Genomic DNA, 23,170 nt, shown 5'->3' with positions numbered 1-23,170 from the left:
CTGCCAGTGGCATTTTTACAGTAATCTGTGCATTTTTATAGCACTGATCGCTATTAAAATTACAATGGTCCCAAAGTGTCCGCCATAAGGTCGATAAAAATCGCAGATCGCCGCCATTCCTAGTAAAAAAAATAAATTTAAAAAAATCATTATGTCCCCTATTTTGTAGGCAATATAACTTTTGCGCAAACCAGTCACTATACGGTTATTGCAAATTTTTTTTTTTTTTACCAAAAATATGTAAAAGAATACGTATCGGCCTAAACTGAGATACATTTTTTTTTTTTAAATAAAATGTATCTCAGTTTAGGCCGATGCGTATTCTTTTTTTTTTTTTTTTTTTTTTACCAAAAATATGTCAAAGTTTTTATTATAGTAAAAAGCAAAAAATATTGTGGTTTTTTTTTCAAAATGTACGCTCTTTTTTTGTTTATAGCCCAAAAAATGTAAACCGCACAGGTGATCAAATACCACCAAAAGAAAGCTCTATTTGTGGGGAAAAAAAAGGACGTCAATTTTGTGTGGGAGCCACGTCGCACGACCGCGCAATTGTCAGTTAAAGCGACGCAGTGCCGGAAGCTAAGATTTCGTCTGGGGCAGGAAGCGGGTGTAGGTGCCCAGTAGGCAAGTGGTTAAACAATCATTGGGCAAATACTGTGCAACATAAAAAGTTGCAATGACCGCCATTTTATTCCCTAGGGCAAAGATGGCGAACCTTGGCAGTGGCACCCCAGATGTTTTGGAACTACATTTCCCATGATGCTCAGCTACACTGCAGAGTGCAGGAGCAACATGGGGAAATGTAGTTCTAAAAACATCTGGGGTGCCAAGGTTCGCCATCACTGCCCTAGGGTGTCTGCTAAAAAAAAAAACATACCGTATTTATCGGGGTATTGCGCGCTCCGGCGTATAGCGCGCACCCCTAAAGTGGACCCGCATTCCTGTGGAAAAAAAGATTTTTGTACTTAGTTTTGGTGTCTTGCGCGGCGTCCATCGGCGGCCTCGTCGGGTCCGTCTGCGGCTTCGGGTGTCCTCTTCGTCGGGTCCGGCATCCTTCAGCGGCGTCCTCCCCGCGCCGAGTTTGAATACTGCGCCGGCATATACCGAGCGCAGTACACTCGTGTATAGTCGGGCAGGCTCGGCTACTCTCCCGCCCAACTATACACGAGTGTACTGCGCTCGGTATATGCCGGCGCAGTATTCAAACTCGGCGCGGGTATCGGCGTATACCGCGCACCCACGATTTTGCCCTGATTTTCAGGGCAAAAAAGGGCGCGGTATACGCCGATAAATACGGTATATAATGTTTGGGGGGTTCTGAGTAATTTTCTAGCAAACGAATGATGATTTGTACATGTAGGAGAGAAGTGCCAGAATAGGCCCGGTATGGAGGTGGGTATAAAAGCCCAGTATTGAAGGGGTTAATATTCTTTATAGATAATGATGGCATTTTTTTTTTCTAACAGGAGGAAATACACTTTATTTCATGATAATTATTTGTCACTTACGAGCAACTTGTAGGATTTTGGTGAGGATATCCTTGGGGAGCTCCTCTCCATCCAGCATGGCTTGTTTCCTCTGCGAGATACATTCATGCCCGACCTTCCGCAGCAGATCCGCACTCTCCTGAACTTTCTTAACGTAGGCCCAGTGCTGGGGCATGTACTGCGGGCAGAGAGGGTCATCAACACCATCACTATGTATATCACATTCATATAGGCCTTCTATATATCTCTTCATGTAAACCCAGACAGACTTCATGATGTTGAGTTCAGGGCTCTATGGGGGCCAAACCATCACTTCGCTGAAGACGGTTCTTAACCAGTTCCGGACCGCCCCACGTATATTTGCTGCGGCAGGGCGGCCCGGGTGCGCAAAACCACGTACCTGTACGTGATTTTGTGCACGCGGTTTAGGTGGTGCTTGCGCCACTCCCACATGTTCCTCCACCCCAAACTCGCTCATCCATGTCTTTATGGACCTTGCTTTGTACACTGGTGTGCAGTCGTGTTGCTCCCACAGAGTTGGGAACATGAAATTGTCCAAAATGTCTTGGTATGTTGACGGCTTAAAGCCTCATACACACGATCGGACTTCCAACTGACTTTTCAGTGGATTTTGCTCCGAAGGGCGTTGTCCGTGAACTTGGTATGCATACACACAGCCAACAAACACGAACGTAGTGAAGTAATAGATGAACTACGTGGTTTTTCTGCTCTTTACCGCCACCCTTTGGGCAACTTCTGTTATTGTTGTCTGATCTTTAACATTGGTTCTGAGCATGCAAGTTTGGACTTTAGTACACACGATCGGATTTGCTCCATCGGACATTTGTTGCCGGAAATTTGTCTGTTCTCACAGCGAACAGTTGTCCGATGAAAAAGCGAAAAAGTTTGTCCGATGGAGCGTACACACGGTCGGATTGTCTGGAAAAACAGGTCCATCGGAGGTTTGTTGTCAAAAAGTCAGATTGTTAAGCCCCTTTCACACTGACACGTTTTTCAGGCGGTTTAGCGCTAAAAATAGCGCTGCTATACCGCCTGAAAAAAAATGTGCCCTGCAGTCTTCCATGTGAAAGCCCGAAGGCTTTCACACTGAAGCGGTGCACTTGCATTACCGCTCCAAAAGTCCTGCTAGCCGCATTTTTGGAGCGGTATAGGAGCAGGGTGTTTAACGCTCCTTCCCATTGAAATCAATGGGAAACCACGTTAATACCGCCGGAAATGCGCCTCTGCAGAGGCGCATTGCCGGCGGTATTAACCCTTTTTCGGCTGGTAACGGGGGTTAAAACCGCACCGCTACCGACCAAATATCGCTGTAAAACAACAGTATAGCGGCGCTAAAATTCACGCCACTATACTGCCACCGCACCTCCCCTGCCCCATGTGAAAGGGGCCTAAGAGTTCCCTTTACTGGAACTAAGGGGAAAGGCCAAACCCTTGAAAAACAACCCTCCCCCCCCTCCACCAAATGATTTGGACCAGTGCACAAAGCAAGGTCCATAAAGACATGGATGAGCGAGTTTGGGATGGAGGAACTTGACTGAGTCCTGACCTCAACCTGATAGAACACCTTTGGGATGAGTTAGAGTGGAGAATGTAAGCCAGGTCTTCTCATCCAACATCAGTGCCTGACCTCACAAATGCTCTTCTGGAAGAACGATCAAACATTCCCATAGACACCCTCCTAAACATTGTGGATGGCCTTCCAGGAGGAGTTGAAGCTGTTATAGCTGCAAAGGGTAAGCCAACTCAATATTGAACCCTACAGACTAAGACGCCATTAAAGTTCATGTGCGTGTAAAGGCGGGCGTCCCAATACTTTTGACAATATAGTGTACTTCTCTATTTATTAATGCTAGCAGCAAAAGATTAGAAATGGGCCATGTTGATTGAAAGATTGAAGTTCCACTTTAATTACATTGGCTGTATGTTTGGGGTCCGTGTCCTGCTGCAGAAAACATTTGGGGCCAATCACTTACCTCCTTGATGGATAAGTACTTGCCTGTATTTCTCAGCATTGATCCTGAGAGCAATTGGACTAACAGGAGACCTGTACATCCCTGTGCAGGCAGACATGGCCCTCCCACGGGGGAGTACGCTATAATACGCCCATGTGAACAAGGCCTTACAATGCATGTTTTTATGTTTTTTTTAAAAATTTTACTGGAAATTGCATTTGCCCAAAAAATGGCCAGTGGTCAATGAAAGTCTGAATGTTCTTTTTACACTCCCTGGGGTGGATTCAGGTACGACTTGCGCCCTCTTACGGAGGCGCAGCGTACCGTTTTAACGCTGCGCCTCCGTAAATTACCTGCGATACGCTTCATTCACGAAGCAGTAGCTCCGTAATTTGCGTGGGCGCTCCGTAAAAATGGCCGGCGTAAGCGCGCGTAATTTAAATGATCCCGTAGGGGGCGTGGATCATTTAAATTTGGCGCGTTCCCGCGCCGAACGTAGTGCGCATGCTCCGTCGGGAAAATTTCCCGACGTGCATTACGTCGCAAGGACGTCATTTGCTTTAACGTGAACGTAAATGGCGTCCAGCGCCATTCACGATTCACTTACGCAAACAACGTAATTTTCAAACATCGCAACGCGGGAACGACGGGTAGACTTAGCATTGGCTGCCCCTGCTAATAGCAGGAGCAGCCTTACGCGGAACCCGACGAACGCAAACGACAAACTGCGTACGCAGGGCGCGTGTACGGTTGTGAATCGGCGTTAGTATGCAATTTGCATACTCTACGCTGACCACTACAGGAACGCCACCTAGCGGCCATCGTAAGAATGCAGCCTACGATACGACGGCATAAGAGCCTTATGCCAGTCATATCTTAGGCTGCAGTCGGCGTAACAAGCTTTCTGAATACAGAAAAGTCGTTACGCCGGCGCAACTAAGCAATTGCGCTGCGTAACTATGGTTACGCAGACGCAATTGCTTACTAAAACCACCCCCCTGTTCTTGTGCAGGAACATTGGACAGATAAAAAAATAAGACATTAAAGTCCGAAGACAGACTGGAATTTCCTACCTGCATGAATGGGTTCTGGAGACCATGGATCATCCCCTTCAGAACTGTAGAAATGGCCTCTGGAAAAGCGGTCTTGTTTCCCTCCACCAAACCGAGATCCATGCCGAAAGCCACCTATTCAGGAGGAATTTATAATCTGGTCATAAAAACTATTATTTCATGTGAAAAAAAAAACAACATACCTTATATACTCGAGTATTATGCCGCGTACACACGGTCGTTTTTTGTGATGAAAAAAACACACGACATTTTTAAAAACGTCATTTAAAATGACCGTGTGTGGGGAAAACGTTGTTTTATGTCTTCTGAAAAACGACAAAAAAAAAATCGAACATGCTTACATTTTTTATGTTGTTTTTCAAAATGTTGTTTTTTGTGTCAAAAATGATCGTGTGTGTGGGCTAAAACGACGTTTAAAACAACGTTTTTAAACCCACGCATGCTCAGAAGCAAGTTAGGACGGGAGCTTGAATGGAACAGAGTGCCATTGTACGTGTAACCGCGCTTTGCAAGAGAATTTTCAGAAAACGATGGTGTGTAGGCAACGTCGTTTTTTAAAATGAAGTTTGAAAAACGTCGTTTTTTTACAAGACAAAAAAGGACCGTGTGTACGCGGCTTTAGACGAGTTTTGCACCACTTTTTTTTTTGCTGAAAATGCTCGAGTTATCTTTTTGTGCCTGATCTCCCAGACTTTGGGGGCCCGGTACCGGCCGGCCGTAGGTCCCCTGAACCCCAAACTTGGCGCACATGTAGCCCCACTCTTCCTCTACAAGTTTGTTGTTGTCCGGGGGACCTACGGCTGGGCAGCACCGATTTTTCAAAGCCGGGCACCCCTTCCATAGACTTCCATGTTAAACGGTAATTCTCCGTTGACTTTGGGGACCCGGTACTGACCGGTCCTAGGTCCCCTGGACCCGGAACTTAGCACACATGTAGCCCCATATCTCCTCTACAAGTGTGCAAAGTTTGTCTGGGGGACCTACGACTAGGGGCGCACTGATTTTTCAAAGCCAGGCACCCCTTCCATAGACGCCCATGTTAAACGTCAGTCTAGTCATGGGCACAGTGAGGCATGGGCACAGTGAGGCATGCACATGGACACAGTGAGGCATGCACATGGACACCCTAAGCCATGGGTGCCCAACCACTGGCCCGTGGCGCCCTCCAAATTGGCCCGCCATGTTTTGCTCTGAGATGGTGGGTCGGCATGCCCAGATTGCGGGCTCCCGACCCACCATCTCCGAGCATTAGTGAATGTGCGTGGGGCTGGCCTATCCGTGATCGCGGCGAGGCTGGCCTATCCGTGATCGCGGCGAGGCTGGCCTATCCGTGATCGCGGCGAGGCTGGCCTATCAGTGATCACGGTGGGGCTGGCCTATCTGCAAGTCCACAGGAGGTTAGGGGGGGGGGGGTGCAAATTACTTGCCTTGCCCCGGGCGCTGACAAACCATACGCCACTGATGCTCATTGTGGCCCGCGACCGATTACCAAGTCGATAAAGTGGCCCTCGCTCCTCTAAAGGTTGGGCACCCCTGCCCTAAGCTTATACTCAAGTCAATAAGTTTTCCCATTTTTTTTTTTTTTTTGTGGTAAGATTAGGTGCCTCGGCTTATATTCGGGTCATCTTATACTCGAGTATATATGGTAATCTTAAAACAACTCAACTTGCACCTTAAAGGGCCAGTCTAGAATAAGAGGCTAGGAAGGAATCCAGATTTTCAGCCATTTTTTAGAAGAGAGCGGCCGGCCCTTCTCCGAGAACGTATGAAGCCAACTAGATCAGCATTTCTCAACTTTTTACCTTGGAGGAATCTTTTAAATAATGTCCGGATCTCCGAGAACCACTGCTAAAAATGAATTTTTCTACATCTTATGATTAATCCCTTAAACATGGCAGATTGAAAAGCTAGAACTAAAAATCTGCGATGTGCAACCGTATTAAATTTAGTGCAAAATAATGTAATATAAGCTGCACAGAGTGTAGGTGCTAGAATAGGATTTTTGTTCTGTAGAGTGGGTACATTTTGGCAGGACTGACAGAAAAGCGTTATGTCCCCTTAGGCCTCGTACAGACGGGCAAACATGTACGATGAAAACGGTCCGCCGGACCGTTTCCAGCGTACATGTCCGCCCGGAGATTTCTGTATGATGGCTGTACACACCATCATACAGAAATCCGCGCGTACACGATACGCGGCGACGAGGCCGCACCGTCGCCGCAAAGATGACGCGGCGACGTGCGCGGCCCTGGCAGTTTAATGCTTCCACGCATGCGTCAAAGTCATTCGACGCATTCGAGGGATGGCGGCCGCTCGGACATGTACGGTAAGTCTGTACAGACGACCGAACATGTCCGACGGACAGGATTCCAGCAGGCATGTTTCTAAACAAGTTTAGAAATATTTGCCCGCTCGAAAAAGGCCTGGCGGGCAAATGTACGCTGGAATCCTGTCCGCTCGGCTGTACAGACGACCGAACATGTCTGCTGAAACTGGTCCGCGGACCAGTTTCAGCAAACATGTTTGGTCTTCTGTACGGGGCCTTATACGTAAGCGAGACTGTTCCCCCCAAATTGGTGATCAGCATTGGTCACCTTTTACCTTGCTCCTTACAGTGTTGGTCAGTATACAAGTCCCCTCTACCCCTTAGATTGGTAGTCAGTATAGGGCACCTGTTAACCTGACAGTCAGTAGAGCAGTTCTCCCTTTCATTGGCAGGTAAAGTAGAAGTGACCCCTAACATTGGCAGTGAGAGTGGAGATGTTCCCTTACATTGGCATTCAATACAAATGTAACCCCCTGCATTGGTGGTCAGTGGAGAAGTGACCCCCTTACATCGGTGGTCAGTGGAGAAGTGACCCCTTACATCGGTGGTCAGTGGAGAAGTGACCCCTTACATCAGTGGAGAAGTGACCCCTTACATCAGTGGTCCGGGGAGAAGTTGCCCCCTTACATCGGTGGTCAGGGGAGAAGTTGCCCCCTTACATCGGTGGTCAGGGGAGAAGTGATCCCTTACGTCAGTGGAGAAGTGACCCCTTTCATTGGTGGTCAGGGGAGAAGTGACCCCTAAAAATTGCCACAGTAACCCTAGAACAGAATGAAGTGAAGGGGGCTCAGAAAAAAGGCTGGGTGATCTATGTCTCTGCCTCTTTAGCTGTTGCTGAGATGTGTAGGTCCTCAGAAGATGAAGGGGACAGATCATTATATACATACATATATACACACACACACAGAGATGGCCTCTGGTATATGAACTTACCTTAGTGATGACGTCCAGGGTGACCCGGTTGAGCAATGCATGCATGTTCACTTGCTGCTTCCCATCCGCCTTCTCTTCCAGATGTTCCATCAGCTGCTCAGCTCTTTCATTAAACACTTCCACCATCTGTATTAGATACCTGAGAGAAAAATCAGACGTTCTGTATAAATATCCCAATTCTTATTATCATTTACCGGTAAGGATGAGCTGCGGCGTCTTCGCAGAGCCCGGCAGGAAGTTGGCACTGCGCTAATCACAGGCAGCGAGACATTTCCCGATCTCTGCAGCCACACATCGACACAATGTCTCCCTGCCTGTGATTAGCGTAGAGCAGTGCGAAGACGCCGGAGCTCGTCCTGAGTCACCGGGAACAAAGTACCGGTTATTTCAGGGACGTGCGGTGAGGCGAGTGGCTGGTGAGGCACTGGCTAGTATCAGAGCCAGATACACACAGGTTACATATTCACAAGTTACGTATTCCATTTTCATTATGTAAGCCAGGGGGTCTCCAAACTGTGGACCTTTACTTGCCCTTGGGGCATTATTCCATCCAATTTAAATAGGGGATAATTCTTGTTGCCGACACCAATGGGGCAACTATTCCTCCAACTGACACCATCAATTCTTTCCATTAACACCAACGATGGGGCACTAGTCCTTCCACTTTCACCAAAGATACGGTATTATTTACTCCCACTGGACACCTGGACATTTTTTTTTACTCCCAGTGGCCCTAGTCTGCCCCCCCCCCCCCCCCCCTAAAGTCTGAAGGACCATAAACTGGCCCTTTGTTTCGAAAGTTTGGAGACCCCTGGTGTAGGCGAATAGAACCTGAACCATTCTCTGACTATATAGATTATATAAAGCACCTTCATTAGTTCTCATAGTTTAACCAGCATAAGGACTTGTTTTAGCATATGTAAACAGCGTTCAAACCACACATGTGAGGTATCGCTGCGAACATTAGAGCGAGAGCAATAATTCTAGCTCAAGACCTCCTCTGTGACTCTAAACATGTAGAAAAAACAAGTTCCACAACTAACGTGATGATTCAAACAAAAAAAAAAACAGCAAATATATATATATATTGAAAAACTTAGTGCTGTGGATGTGTTGACATCCCTAAAACAAATAGGTGACCCCATTGGAGTCAAACAATGATAAGTCCCAGTGAAAAAGGGGTGAGCAAATCAATGTCCTATTTTCAAAGGAAAGGATGCACCAGATGGTGGTTTAGTAGCTGGAAATTTGCTGCTCTCCTACAGGAAAAATGTTGACATCAAACCAAAAGGAACCACAGAACAGTGGTGGGATAGAAAGTAAATTTTCCACCTTCCAAATAAACTGCCTCTTACCGAAAGGGAAGATCCCAACCAGAGATCTTCTGTTGGCGTGTGGCTTTCAAACCCAGCCTAGAGGTCTATGTAGCAGGATACCGTTAACCTGATGTCAGATGGATCTCCCTCTGTTTTCAGGATCTCCCACTGCTCACAAATGGTCAGGTATGAAAAAAGGTTTTCGTTGGACATAGGATTTAAGCCTGGTTCACACTGGTGCGATTTGAGATGTCAAATCGCATCTCAAATCAGCGCCATTTGTCGGGAATGGCGCTGTCCTAATCGGCGCTGCACCGATTTAAAAAAGTAGTTCCTGTACTTTTTGCGATTTCAGGCCGCGATTTACATTGACATCTGTGCAGAAACCTGCACAGATGTCTCTGAAATCGCGGCCGAAATGGGGACTGCCAGCGGAAGTGAAATTGTGCGAGTTCAGCTGAACTCGACCGGCTTCACTCCCGCAGCCCAGTGTGAACCTGGGCTAAGGCTGTAAAAGTCACTGATTAACCAGCTATAGGGATTTATTTCTGGTGTATGATATGTATAATCTATGTAAGATAATAACTTGATTTCTGAGCAGTTTACGGTGTCGGGAAAGAAGGTAGAAAGGGCAATACTCAGCATGAGTAGCCTGCACACCAACACAGGAAAAATGTAAAGGACTATAGCAAGTGATGGCATGAAAACCTGGAACTTTTGGATTATTACAGAGAAGGTGTTGTATAGATTTACACAGAGATTTTTTTCTCAGAAAATAGGTGCAGGAACTCAACCACGACCCCGTTCAGATTTCACAAACAGTAGGAGAGTCTTAAAGGGGCATTAAATACCAGGATTGCATTACATACAGAGTGCAGAGTTCAGGGGGGTTACACACAGAGTGCAGAGCTGTCACTTGTAAACACAGAAACCAGACTTCTATGTTTACAAGTGATTGTGGTGAGCAGGCACCAAAGGGTCTGAGCCAGAGGTGGTGGAACTCAGTTCCCCCAAGTTCCCCCTGAAAAATAGCCCTGGATTTACAGAAAATGTAAAAACTAGTAAGTAAAATTCTACACGACACTCATCTTGTCCTGTGGAATTTATAGGCCCTCCATTTGATTAGACTCACGTGTGGCTGAACGCAGGGTCCATGATACGTCGCTGTTTATACCAGTGCTGGTGGTCTGGATCTGTCAGCAGCCCTATCCCCAGGAACCTGCAAAACAGAGAAAATGAAGAACACATATATACCTCAGCATTTGTAATAGAAAACACATACTACATACCAACTGTCCTGTATTGGCCAGGACAGTCTCATAAACTCTGTATCCCGAGGCATGTCCTAGGATTACATCATGAACCTGATTTGACGTACTACACATGCTTAGTAACCTAAAAGGCATTGTGACGGAAGGGCCTGTGGAACCCAAAATCCCTTGGAAAGGTTGGGAATGGGAAACCCTTGTTTAAGCTCCCCATGCACATCTTGGGCCAGATCCACAAAGATCTGCCTATCTTTAGGCAGGCGTAGCATATATCAGATACACTACGCCGCCGTAACTTAGAGCGTAGTTTCCGTATCCAGAAAGAATTTGTGCCGTAAGTTATGGCGGCGTAGTCTGAATGTGTCGGCGTAAGGACGCGCAATTCAAATTATTAAGATGTGGGCGTGTATTATGTTAATTCATCTTGACCCCACGTAAATTACGTTTTGTTTTTTTTTAACGGCGCATGCGCCGTCCGTGGGGGTATCCCAGTGCGCATGCTCGAAATCACGTCGCAAATAGTCAATGCTTTTGACGTGAACATAATTTACGCAAAGCCCTATTCGCGAACGTTTTACGCAAACGACGGAAAATTCAACGCTGTCCTGACGTCCATACTTAACATTGCGTACGCCTCATAGACCCAGGGGTAACGTTACACCGAAAAAAGCCTTACATAAACGACGTAAAAAAAAGGGATTTTTAATACAGCTTACCTGTAAAATCCTTTTCTTGGAGTACATCACGGGACACAGAGCGGCATATTCATTACTATATGGGTTATATGGAGTACCTTCAGGTGATGGACACTGGCAATCTCAAACAGGAAGTGCCCCTCCCTATATAACCCCCTCCCATAGGAGGAGTACCTCAGTTTTGTAGCAAGCAGTATGCCTCCCAAAATGGTCCCCATAAGAGGGGTGGGAGCTCTGTGTCCCGTAATGTACTCCAAGAAAAGGATTTTACAGGTAAGCTGTATTAAAAATCCCTTTTTCTTTCTCGTACATCACGGGACACAGAGCGGCATATTTATTACTATGTGGGATGTCCCAAAGCAATGCTTACAATGAGGGGAGGGAGAACATCTTCCCAAGACAAAAAAGAGATTTTTAATACAGCTTACCTGTAAAATCTTTTTCTTGGAGTACATCACGGGACACAGAGCGGCATTCATTACTATATGGGTTATATGGAGTACCTTCAGGTGTAGACACTGGCAATCTCAAACAGGAAATGCCCCTCCCTATATAACCCCCTCCCATAGGAGGAGTACCTCAGTTTTGTAGCAAGCAGTATGCCTCCCAAAATGGTCCTCAAAAAAGAGGGGTGGGAGCTCTGTGTCCCGTGATGTACTCCAAGAAAAAGATTTTACAGGTAAGCTGTATTAAAAATCTCTTTTTCTTTATCGTACATCACGGGACACAGAGCGGCATTCATTACTATATGGGATGTCCCAAAGCAATGCTTACAATGAGGGGAGGGAGAACATCTCCAAGACAAAAGGATTTAATTTAGAGATATACTCAAATCATAATAAATCCAACTTAGTTGAGAAAAATAATTTTAAATTTTAAATTTAACTCAAAAAAGAGGAGCCCCCGGAATCCGAGGGTCTCAAACTGCAGCCTGCAGCACTGCCTGCCCGAAGGCAGTATCAGTATTCCTTCTTACGTCCAACTTGTAGAATTTTGTAAACGTGTGGACAGAAGACCGGGTTGCCGCCTTGCAAACTTGAGCCATAGAGATCTGGTGGTGTGCTGCCCAGGAGGCGCCCATGGCTCTAGTAGAATGAGCCTTTAATGATACTGGAGGAGGCAACCCTTTCAAGCCGTAGGCCTGAGTGATTAATTGCTTAATCCACCTAGAAATGGTGGACTTTGCAGCTGCCTGCCCCTTCTTGGGCCCCTCCGGTAGAATGAACAGCACATCTGTTTTCCGGATCTTCTTTGTAGCTTTAAGATAGGCCTTCATGGCCCTGACAATATCCAAGGTATGCAGCAACCCTTCCTTTCTGGAAGTAGGTTTAGGGAAGAAGGATGGTAATACCAAATCCTGGTTCAAATGAAAACTGGATATGACCTTCGGTAGGAAGGAAGGATGAGGGCGGAGAACGACCCTGTCCTTATGAAAAACAAGATATGGTTCCTTACAGGATAAGGCCGCTAGCTCCGAAACTCTTCTTGCGGAAACTATGGCAACCAAAAATACTAACTTCCTTGTCAGTAGAACCAAAGGAATTTCAGCCAACGGCTCAAACGGTTGTTTCTGTAAACTTGACAGAACAAGATTTAAATCCCACGGACAAAGCGGGGATTTAACTGGAGGTCTAATACGTAAGACCCCTTGAAGGAAGGTCTTAACCAGCGAGTGGGTGGCCAGCGGCCGCTGAAACCACACTGACAGAGCAGAAATCTGTCCTTTGATTGTGCTTAATGCCAATCCTTTATCCACTCCTAGCTGGAGAAAACTTAATACTCTATCGATGGTAAATTTGCGAGAAAAGCCATCGCTTGGACTCACACCAGCCTACATAGGCCTTCCAGACCCTGTAATAAATCACCCTAGAGACCGGTTTCCTGGCTCTGATTAGGGTAGAGACTACTTTCTGAGACAGACCTCTACCCCTGAGAATCAGGGATTCAGCTTCCAGGCCGTCAAATTTAGATGCCGTAAGGCAGGGTGGAGGATCGGACCTTGCGATAGCAGGTCTGGCCGTAGAGGAAGAGTCCAAGGGTCTCCCACTACCATCTTTAGGATGAGTGAGTACCATGCCCTTCTGGGCCATGCTGGAGCTACCAGGATGACTGGTATGTGTTCCACCCGGATCCTGCGCAGCAGGCGGGGTAGTAACTGGAGCGGGGGAAACGCATAAAGAAGTTTGAACTGATGCCAAGGGCAAACCAACGCATCGGTTCCGCAGGCCATCGGATCCCTTGAGCGGGATATGAACCTGTCTAGTTTCTTGTTGAGTCTCGATGCCATGATATCCACGTCCGGCACTCCCCATCTTTGGCAGAGTGCTTGAAAGACTTGTGGATGCAGAGACCATTCCCCCGGCCATAGAGTCTGGCGGCTTAAGAAGTCCGCCTGAAAGTTGTCCACTCCTGGAATGAATATTGCCGATATGCAGGGCACATGAGCCTCTGCCCATAGAAGAATCAAGCTCACCTCTCTTTGAGCGGCTTGACTCCTGGTTCCCCCTTGGTGATTTATGTATGCCACGGCCGTGGCATTGTCTGATTGAATTCTCACCGGGAACCCCTGCAATTTTGACGTCCAAGCCCTGAGGGCTAGTCGAGCAGCTCTGAGCTCCAAGATGTTGATGGGCAACTGCTTCTCTGGCTTTGCCCAAGTACCTTGGCGAGTGCAACCATCCAAAATTGCTCCCCAGCCCGTCAGGCTGGCGTCTGTGGTCACTATCTTCCAAGCCACTGGGCTGAAAGACTTCCCCTTCAGTAGATTCTGAGGGTCTAACCACCAACACAGACTTTGTCGGACTCTTGATAAGAGCGGCAACGGGATATCCAAGGCCTGTGGCCTTCTGCTCCATGCTGACAGGATGGCTGCCTGTAGGATGCGAGTGTGGCTCTGGGCGTATGGTACCGCCTCGAACGTGGCCACCATCTTGCCTAGTAACCTCATACATAGGCGAATAGTCGGTTCTTTCTTGCTTAGAACCAGTAGGATTAATTCCTTGATGGCTTTTACCTTCCTCAGAGGTAGGAACACTCCTTGTTGTTCTGTGTCTAATCTCATGCCGAGATATTCCAACTGCCTTGTGGGCTGGAAAGCTGACTTTTCTCGATTTAGGACCCAGCCGAACCTCTCGAGGTATTGGACCGTGAGGGCCACTGCTCGCTCCAAGCCGGGAGACGAGTGGTCTATGACTAGGAGGTCGTCCAGGTATGCTAGGATCGTGACCCCTTGGATCCTTAGCTTGGCTAGGATCGGAGCTAGGACCTTCGTGAACACCCGGGGGGCCGTAGCCAACCCGAAGGGAAGCGCCACGAATTGGAAGTGACGCGAAGCCACCATGAAGCGTAGATATCTTTGATGTGGCTGATAAATTGGAACATGAAGGTAGGCATCCTTTATGTCTATGGACGCCATGAAGTCGTCCTTCTGGAGTGTGGCAGCTGCTGACCGCACGGATTCCATCCGAAATGAGCGGATCTTTAGATATGCATTTACCATCTTTAGGTCCAAAATTGGCCTGACATCTCCATTGGGGATGATGAATAGGTTGGAGTAGAAACCCAGCCCCTGTTCCAGGACTGGCCGGAATCCGAGGCGGATCGTTTGGAATCCTCGACTCCTGGAAATGAGGAGGAGGAAACCTTAGGAAATCTAATTTGTAGCCTGTGGCCACGGAAGACCGTACCCACTCGTCGGGAATGCTGGCTTCCCAAATCTCTGAAAAGAGTCGCAGCCTTCCCCCCACCTTCGTGGGTGGGGGCGCCCCTTCATAAGGTTGGCTTGGGGGCTGGTTTTGCTGGTTTGCGAAACCACTGCCTTTTGCCTCTAACAGCCTGTCCTTGTGATTTGCTGTTGAAGTCGAAGTTTGCTTTTGCAGGAGGCCGTCGATACTGCTTGGCATTAGAGGGCCCCTGCCCAGGGGAATACTGTCGTTTAAACGCAGGCCCCTGAACCTTCTTCTTAGTTGGCAAGAGAGTACTCTTGCCGTTTGAAATGGTCTGAATGTATTTATCTAGGTCTTCTCCGAAGAGTCGTCCTCCATGGAAGGGGAACCCTACCAGGAGCTTCTTGCATGGGGGCTCAGCCTCCCAGCTTTTTAACCATAAGAGTCTTCTCATATGGATAAGGGATAACGATAAACGTGACGCTTGCTGGATAGAATCCTTGATTGCGTCTACCGTAAAACATATGGCCTTAGGGACATCCGAAAATTCTTCTGCCTGCTGGGCAGGAATAAGTTTAAGCATCTGCTTAAATTGATCCGATAATGCTTGAGCGACCCCAATCGCAGCCACAGCTGGCTGTACTACTGCCCCTGCAGTAGTGAAGGAGTTCTTAAGTAGTGCTTCCAAGCGCTTATCAACTGGATCCTTGAACACCTGTATGTTTTCTACAGGGCATGTTAACGATTTGTTAACACATGAGATGGCTGCGTCCACTGCAGGAGTAGCCCATCTTTTGGAAAATTTTTCTTCCATAGGATATAGGACAGAGAACTTCTTAGGTGGTAAGAAGATCTTATCTGGCTTGTTCCAATCTTGGAACAAAACTCCCTCTAATAGAGGATGGATCGGAAACACAGCATTGCTTTGAGGCGCCCTCAGTGAGCCCAAAGCTGAAACCGTCGATACCTGGAGATCTGGTACTGGCAAGTTGAATGCCCTATGGACCAAGTCCGACAATCCTTGAATCCACCAGCTCTCCCTCAGGGAGACTGCCCCAGACTCCTCTGTATCCGGATCTTCGATCCCTGAACCTACTTGGTCCTTGTCCAAGAGGTCGTCCAATTCCCCTGAGGAAAGGACCTCCTCTTCTGAGGGTCCGCGCTCGGGCGACGGAGATCTATTCCGCTTACTGCCCCGCATAGCTGCGGCTATCATTTTACCCATGCTTTTCTGCATCTCTTTTAAAGAGGTGAGTAATACCTCCTCCGTGACCATCTTAGGGTTGGACTGACCCGCGTCAGCTCCAGCCCCAGATCCCGATGGCCCCAAGGCTCCCTGTGGGGAAAGCAGCGGCATAGCATTGTCCGAGACCTCAGACTCTCTGGGGGAATCCCCACCTCTTGTACCCTTGTTTTTTTGATGCCATGGTACAATACCGAGGTACACCTGCTACTTATTGGTACCTGGGACTTATAAATAGTTAAATGCCCAAACACCTGTTTGGGGGATAAAAAATGCTTCCTCTCCCCTAGGATGACACTTTTTTTTTTTTCAAAAAAAAATCTTTTTTTTTTTTTTTTTTTTTTCAAATCTAGGAAAGAAAAAACATTCTGTCCCCCTGAGTAGTATTGCAAGAAAAACTATGAGATGGAAAAGAAACAGCCTATTCCTAGGCTTGAAAACAGTCTTTCTGAAGACTGCAATATTCTTTCTGGCCACTGTGTGTCCTCGGCGCCCCGTGCTTGCCGTTCTGGTCTTTCCTCCTCAGTTCCAAAGTATTGAATGAGCTATATGGAACAAACAAGGAAGGGCCGCCCCTTCCTTAAGCCACTGACCCGCCCTTCCCCCCCAGCAATCTCAAACAGGAAATGCCCCTCCCGACAGGGGGGGGGTGGGGTTGGGAGGAAGGGACCTCTCTGCTCCAGCAAACTGCAGCCTGCAACCATGAGGAGGTCGGCGTTTTGCCTGCTTTGCAGGCCGTGAGGAGGAAGACTGAATGGAGCATCGCCTGGAGGCTTGCAGGTAAGCACAGCTCTCTGACACACACATATACTTTTATATCACAGGCCCCACTCAATGCTTTTCCAACACTACAAGGGAGGTCACATCTTATGGGGAATAATACATATAGAGCCATCCTATCTTTATGATATGTGACTAGTTTGCCAGATGCAGTGCATAACTTTAGGCATGTCCCCTGTGACCCCCCAGAAAAAACCTGCTAAGAACCAAGTTCTGCAAGTTTTTCCCCTCACTTACCTGCTCCATGCCGCAGGACTTTGCCAAGCAAGAGGCCCAATCTTCCCCCATCTCGGTGGGGATGTCTAGACCTTCAGGCCCTGGGTTCCTATGAAGGATCCACTGTCCTGGGCCCATATAGCACTCTGGCAACAGAAACATTAGGCACCCAAAGGTTTCTAAGTTCTGGGCCCAGGGTCCAGCTCTCTAAAAAGAAAAGCATTATGGGCTATACCCCAAGGGTTTGGGGTCCGGTTACTGACCACTTTAGCGCTGAGGCTTTTTTGGACAGAACCGGTTAGCTCACCTAATCCCAAGGATGTGGAGGCAAGCTAAACCATGACTAACACCTAAGACACTGGCGGAAAAACTGAGGTACTCCTCCTATGGGAGGGGGTTATATAGGGAGGGGCATTTCCTGTTTGAGATTGCCAGTGTCTACACCTGAAGGTACTCCATATAACCCATATAGTAATGAATGCCGCTCTGTGTCCCGTGATGTACGATAAAGAAAGGATTTAATTTAGAGATATACTTAAATCATAATAAATCCAACTTAGTTGAGAATTTTTTTTTTTTTTTTTTAAATTTAACTCAAAAGGGAGCCCCCGGAATCCGAGGGTCTCAAACTGCAGCCTGCAGCACTGCCTGCCCAAAGGCTGTATCAGTATTCCTTCTTACGTCCAACTGGTAGAATTTTGTAAACGTGTGGACAGAAGACCAGGTTGCCGCCTTGCAAACTTGAGCCATAGAGATCTGGTGGTGTGCTGCCCAGGAGGCGCCCATGGCCCTAGTAGAATGAGCCTTTAATGATAACGGAGGAGGCAACCCCTTCAAGCCGTAGGCCTGAGTGATTAACTTTTTAATCCATCTCGAGATGGTGGATTTTGCAGCTGCCTGCCCCTTCTTGGGCCCATCCGGTAAAATGAACAACACATCTGTTTTCCGGATCTTCTCTGTAGCTTTAAGATAGGCCTTCATGGCCCTGACAATATCCAAGGTATGCAGCAACCCTTCCTTTCTGGAAGTAGGTTTAGGAAAGAAGGATGGTAATACCAAATCCTGGTTTAGATGAAAACTGGATATAACCTTCGGTAGGAAGGAAGGATGAGGGCGGAGAACGACCCTGTCCTTATGTAAAATAAGATATGGTTCCTTACAGGATAAGGCTGCCAGTTCCGATACTCTTCTGGCGGAAACTATGGCGACCAAAAATACTAACTTCCTTGTTAGTAAAACCAAAGGAATTTCAGCCAACGGCTCAAAAGGTTGTTTCTGTAAACTTGACAGAACAAGATTTAAATCCCACGGACAAAGCAGGGATTTAACTGGAGGATTAATACGTAAGACCCCCTGCATGAAGGTCTTAACTAGCGAGTGGGTGGCCAGCGGCCGCTGAAACCACACTGACAAAGCTGAAATCTGTCCTTTGATTGTGCTTAATGCCAGTCCTTTATCCACTCCTAGCTGGAGAAAACGTAATACTCTATCGATGGTAAATTTGCGAGAAAGCCATCGCTTGGACTCACACCAGCCTACATAGGCCTTCCAGACCCTGTAATAAATCACCCTAGAGACCGGTTTCCTGGCTCTGATTAGGGTAGAGATTACTTTCTGAGACAGACCTCTACCCCTGAGAATCAGGGATTCAGCTTCCAGGCCGTCAAATTTAGATGCCGTAAGGCAGGGTGGAGGATCGGACCTTGCGATAGCAGGTCTGGCCGTAGAGGAAGAGTCCAAGGGTCTCCCACTACCATCTTCAGGATTAGTGAATACCATGCCCTTCTGGGCCATGCTGGAGCTACCAGGATGACTGGTATGTGCTCCACCCTGATCCTGCGCAGCAGGCGGGGTAGTAACTGGAGCGGGGGAAATGCATAAAGAAGTTTGAACTGATGCCAAGGGCAAACTAACGCATCGGTTCCGCAGGCTCTGGGATCCCTTGTGCGGGACATGAACCTGTCTAGCTTCTTGTTTAGTCTCGATGCCATGATATCCACGTCCGGCACTCCCCACTTTTGGCAGAGTGTCTGAAAGACCTGTGGATGCAGAGACCACTCCCCCGGCAATAGAGTCTGGCGACTTAAGAAGTCCGCCTGTAGGTTGTCCACTCCGGGAATGAATATAGCCGATATGCAGGGCACATGGGCTTCTGCCCACAAGAAAATCAAGCTCACTTCTTTCTGAGCGGCTTGACTCTTGGTTCCCCCTTGGTGATTTATGTATGCCACCGCCGTGGCATTGTCCGATTGTATTCTCACCGGGAACCCCTGCAGTTTGGACGTCCAAGCCCTGAGGGCTAGTCGGGCAGCTCTGAGCTCCAAGATATTGATGGGCAACTGCTTCTCTGCCGCTGCCCAAGTGCCCTGGCGAGTGCAACCATCCAAAATTGCTCCCCAGCCGATCAGGCTGGCGTCTGTGGTTACTATCTTCCAGGTCACAGGACTGAACGTCTTTCCCTTCAGGAGATTCTGAGGGTTTAACCACCAAGATAGACTTTGCCGGACTCTTGGTGAGAGTGGCAAATGAATCTCCAAGGCCTGAGGCCTCTTGCTCCATGCTGACAGGATGGCTGCCTGCAGGATGCGAGTGTGGCTCTGAGCATACGGTACCGCCTCGAAGGTGGCCACCATCTTGCCTAGTAGCCGCATACATAGGCGAACAGTTGGCTTTCTCTTGCTCAGAACTATTTGTATTAGCTCTTTGATGGCCTTGACCTTTAATAGAGGTAGGAACACCTTCTGTTGTTCTGTATCCAATCTCATGCCGAGATATTCCAGCTGCCTTGTGGGCCGAAATGCTGATTTGTCTCGATTTAGGACCCAGCCGAACCTCTCGAGGTACTGAACCGTGAGGGCGACTGCTCGTTCCAGGCCAGGAAACGAGTGGTCTACGACCAAGAGTTCGTCCAGGTAAGCCAGGACCGTGACCCCTTGGGTCCTTAGATTGGCTAGGATTGGGGCTAGGACCTTCGTGAATACCCGGGGGGCCGTAGCCAACCCGAAGGGGAGCGCCACAAATTGGAAATGACGCTGAGCCACCGAGAAGCGTAGAAATACCTGATGTGGCTGAAAAATTGGCACATGAAGGTAAGCATCCTTTATGTCTATGGACGCCATGAAGTCGTCCTTCTGGAGCATGGCGACAGCTGACCGAATAGTTTCCATCCGGAATGAGCGGACCTTTAGGTACGCATTTACTCCCTTTAAGTCCAAAATTGGCCTGACATCGCCGTTGGGCTTTGGGATGATGAACAGGTTGGAGTAGAACCCCAAGCCCTGTTCCTGGACTGGTACTTCTACTATCACCTTCTGGCACAGCAGATGATTCAATGCCGCCATCAACGCGGCTCCCTTCACCGGGTCGCCTGGTACTCTTGACTCCTGGTAATGAGGAGGAGGGAATTCTGAAAATTCTAGTTTGTAGCCCGTAGCCCGTTTGGAAGACCGTACCCAGCAGTCGGGAATGCTGGCCTCCCAAACTTCTGCAAAGAGAAGTAGCCTTCCCCCCACCATCGTGGGTGGGGGCGCCCCTTCATAAGGCCGACTTGGGGGCTGGCTTCGCCGGCTTGCGGTACCACTGCTTCTTGCCCCCAGTGGCTTGGCCTTGTGGCTTATTGTTAAAGCCTGATCTTGCAGGAGGCCGTCGATACTGTCTGGTATTAGAGGGCCCCTGTCCCGGGGAGGGCTGGCGCTTAAACGCGGGCCCTCGGGCTTTCTTCTTGACTGGCAAGAGAGTGCTTTTGCCGCTAGATATAGTCTGAATATATCTATCCAGATCTTCTCCGAAGAGTCGTCCTCCATGGAAGGGAAACCCTACCAGGAGCTTTTTGCATGGGGGCTCAGCCTCCCAACTCTTCAACCATAAGAGCCTTCTCATATGGATTAGAAATAAGGATAAACGTGATGCCTGCTGGATGGAGTCCTTGATAGCATCCACCGTAAAGCGTATAGCCCTCGGTATATCCGAAAATTCCTCTGCCTGCTGGGCAGGGATAAGTTTAAGCATTTGCTTAGTCTTATCTGATAATGCTTGGGTAATTCCAATAGCAGCCACAGCGGGCTGAACTATCGCCCCTGCTGAAGTAAAGGAGGCTTTCAGTAATGTTTCCAAGCGTTTATCAACCGGATCCTTAAACACCTGTACGTTTTCCACCGGACAAGTTAAAGATTTGTTCACATAGGAGATGGCTGCGTCCACCGCCGGGGGCGCCCATCTTTTGGAGAATTTCTCCTCCATAGGATATAAAACAGAGAATTTTTTAGGTGGTAAAAAGACTCTATCTGGCTTAATCCAATCCTGAAACATGACCTCCTCGAGTAGAGGATGGATCGGGAAAACTGCGTTGCTTTGAGGCGTTCTTAAAGAGCCTAAAGCTGAAACCGCCGATACTTGAGGTTCTGGTATGGGTAACTTAAATGCCTCATGGACCATGTCCGTTAAGGCCTGAACCCACAAACTTTCCCCTTGGGAGGCTGAACCAGACCCCTCAGTATCCAGATCCTCGATCTCTGAACCTTTTTTTTTTTTAAGAGGAAAAGAAACCACTCTGTCTCCCACTAAGTATTGCCAATAGCCATGTGCTGAAAAAAGGAAAAGAAAACCTATCTGTAGGTTTGACAGTCCTTAGAAAAACTGCAATTCTTCCTTTCGCCACCGGGTGTCCTCGGCGTGCTCCGCTCTGTGTCCTCCTCTCCTCTAGCTCAGGACGACACTGAGCTCTTGGCAGCTAATGGAAGGACCTCCCCTTCCTTTATTTGTGATTCGCCCCCCACAGGGACGCGCCCCCACCACGGAAACGGCTCGAAAATCGTTTATATCTCGGGCGCGCGCGCGCCCGTCGGCGGGGGCCATCACCCATGGAGGAGGACGGAGCAGCGCAGGCACCCAGGCAGGTAAGCCCTTTAGGTAGGTCACAGACCTCCTTTTAGCATGGGAAAAAGACTCCCCTCTTACAGAGATCCCACACCTAGCGCCAGCAGCCCAGCTAAGCAACACTTACCAGGGAGGTCACATATTACTGGGGAAAAAAAGATTGAATCATCCTGTCTCTGTCATAGACATAGTGATTCCTTGCCAATGCAGAGCATACCCAGGCCTGTCCCCCTGTGCACCCCCTGTAGGGAACCTGCTAAGAACCAAGTTCCGCAAGCTCCCCCAATACTTACCTGCTCCATGCCGCAGGACTTTTGCACAGCAAGAGGTCCAATCTTCCCCCATCTCCGTGGGTGGCGTCTAGACCTTCAGGCCCTGGGTTCCTATGAAGGAGCCACTGTCCTGGGCCCATATAGCACCCTGGCAACAGAAACATTAGGCCCCCAAAGGTTTCTAAGTTCTGGGCCCAGGGTCCAGCTCTCTGAACAGAAAGCATTATGGGCTACACCCCAATGGTTTGGGGTCCGGTTGCTGACCACTTTAGCACTGAGGCCTTTGGACAGAACCGGTTAGCCCACCTTAATCCCAAGGATGTGGAGGTAAGCTAAACCATGACCAACACCTAAGACACTGGCGAAAAAACTGAGGTACTCCTCCTATGGGAGGGGGTTATATAGGGAGGGGCACTTCCTGTTTGAGATTGCCAGTGTCCATCACCTGAAGGTACTCCATATAACCCACATAGTAATGAATATGCCGCTCTGTGTCCCGTGATGTACGAGAAAGAAAATGCGCCGGGCTGACGTACGTTTGAGGATCGGCGTATCTAGCCAATTTGCATACTCTACGCGAAAATCAACAGAAGCGCCACCTAGCGGCCAGCTTAAATATGCACCTAAGATCCGACGGCGTACTAAGACGTACGTCAGTCGGATCGAGCCCACATTCAGTCGTATCTTGTTTTGTGGATACAAAACAAAGATACGACGGGGCATCGTAGAAATTACGCGGCGCATCAATAGATAAGTTCTTTGTGGATTTGGCCCATTATGTCTAAGTCAACCTGTGCCATCCACATGATGTAATATTAACAAGTACCCTTCACTGGACACAACTAAACTCCACCATTTGGAGAGGGGTCTCCATAGTTTTGCCCATAGTGTGTTATGCACCATTGTGCAATGCTGACTTACCTCTTACCGAACAGATAAAAGAGACGATTGTAGGTGTTTGGGTCTTTGGGGTATTCCGATGACATCAGATACTCCTGTACAGAGAGAACAGTAAATTATTCCCGAAAAAGGGACTCCAGTTATATAT

At 48.2% G+C, this 23,170-nt stretch overlaps 1 protein-coding gene across 1 annotated transcript in view; it reads right to left on the bottom strand.

Annotated features, from left to right (window-relative positions):
• Nucleotides 1-23,170, bottom strand: part of LOC120920174 (cholesterol 24-hydroxylase-like) — a 54,069-nt gene that overhangs the window by 14,262 nt on the left and 16,637 nt on the right. Inside the window, exons 4-8 of the mRNA XM_040332100.1 lie at nucleotides 23,044-23,117; nucleotides 10,241-10,327; nucleotides 7,793-7,931; nucleotides 4,534-4,647; nucleotides 1,509-1,665 (exon numbers count right to left, since the gene is read on the bottom strand). Of these exons, the coding sequence (XP_040188034.1) occupies nucleotides 1,509-1,665; nucleotides 4,534-4,647; nucleotides 7,793-7,931; nucleotides 10,241-10,327; nucleotides 23,044-23,117 (571 nt within the window). The remainder of the gene's footprint in view (nucleotides 1-1,508; nucleotides 1,666-4,533; nucleotides 4,648-7,792; nucleotides 7,932-10,240; nucleotides 10,328-23,043; nucleotides 23,118-23,170) is intronic.

This window comes from Rana temporaria, chromosome 13 (assembly GCF_905171775.1).
Source record: "Rana temporaria chromosome 13, aRanTem1.1, whole genome shotgun sequence".
NCBI classification, from domain to species: domain Eukaryota; kingdom Metazoa; phylum Chordata; class Amphibia; order Anura; family Ranidae; genus Rana; species Rana temporaria.
This window is presented reverse-complemented; position numbering and strand designations above follow the sequence as displayed.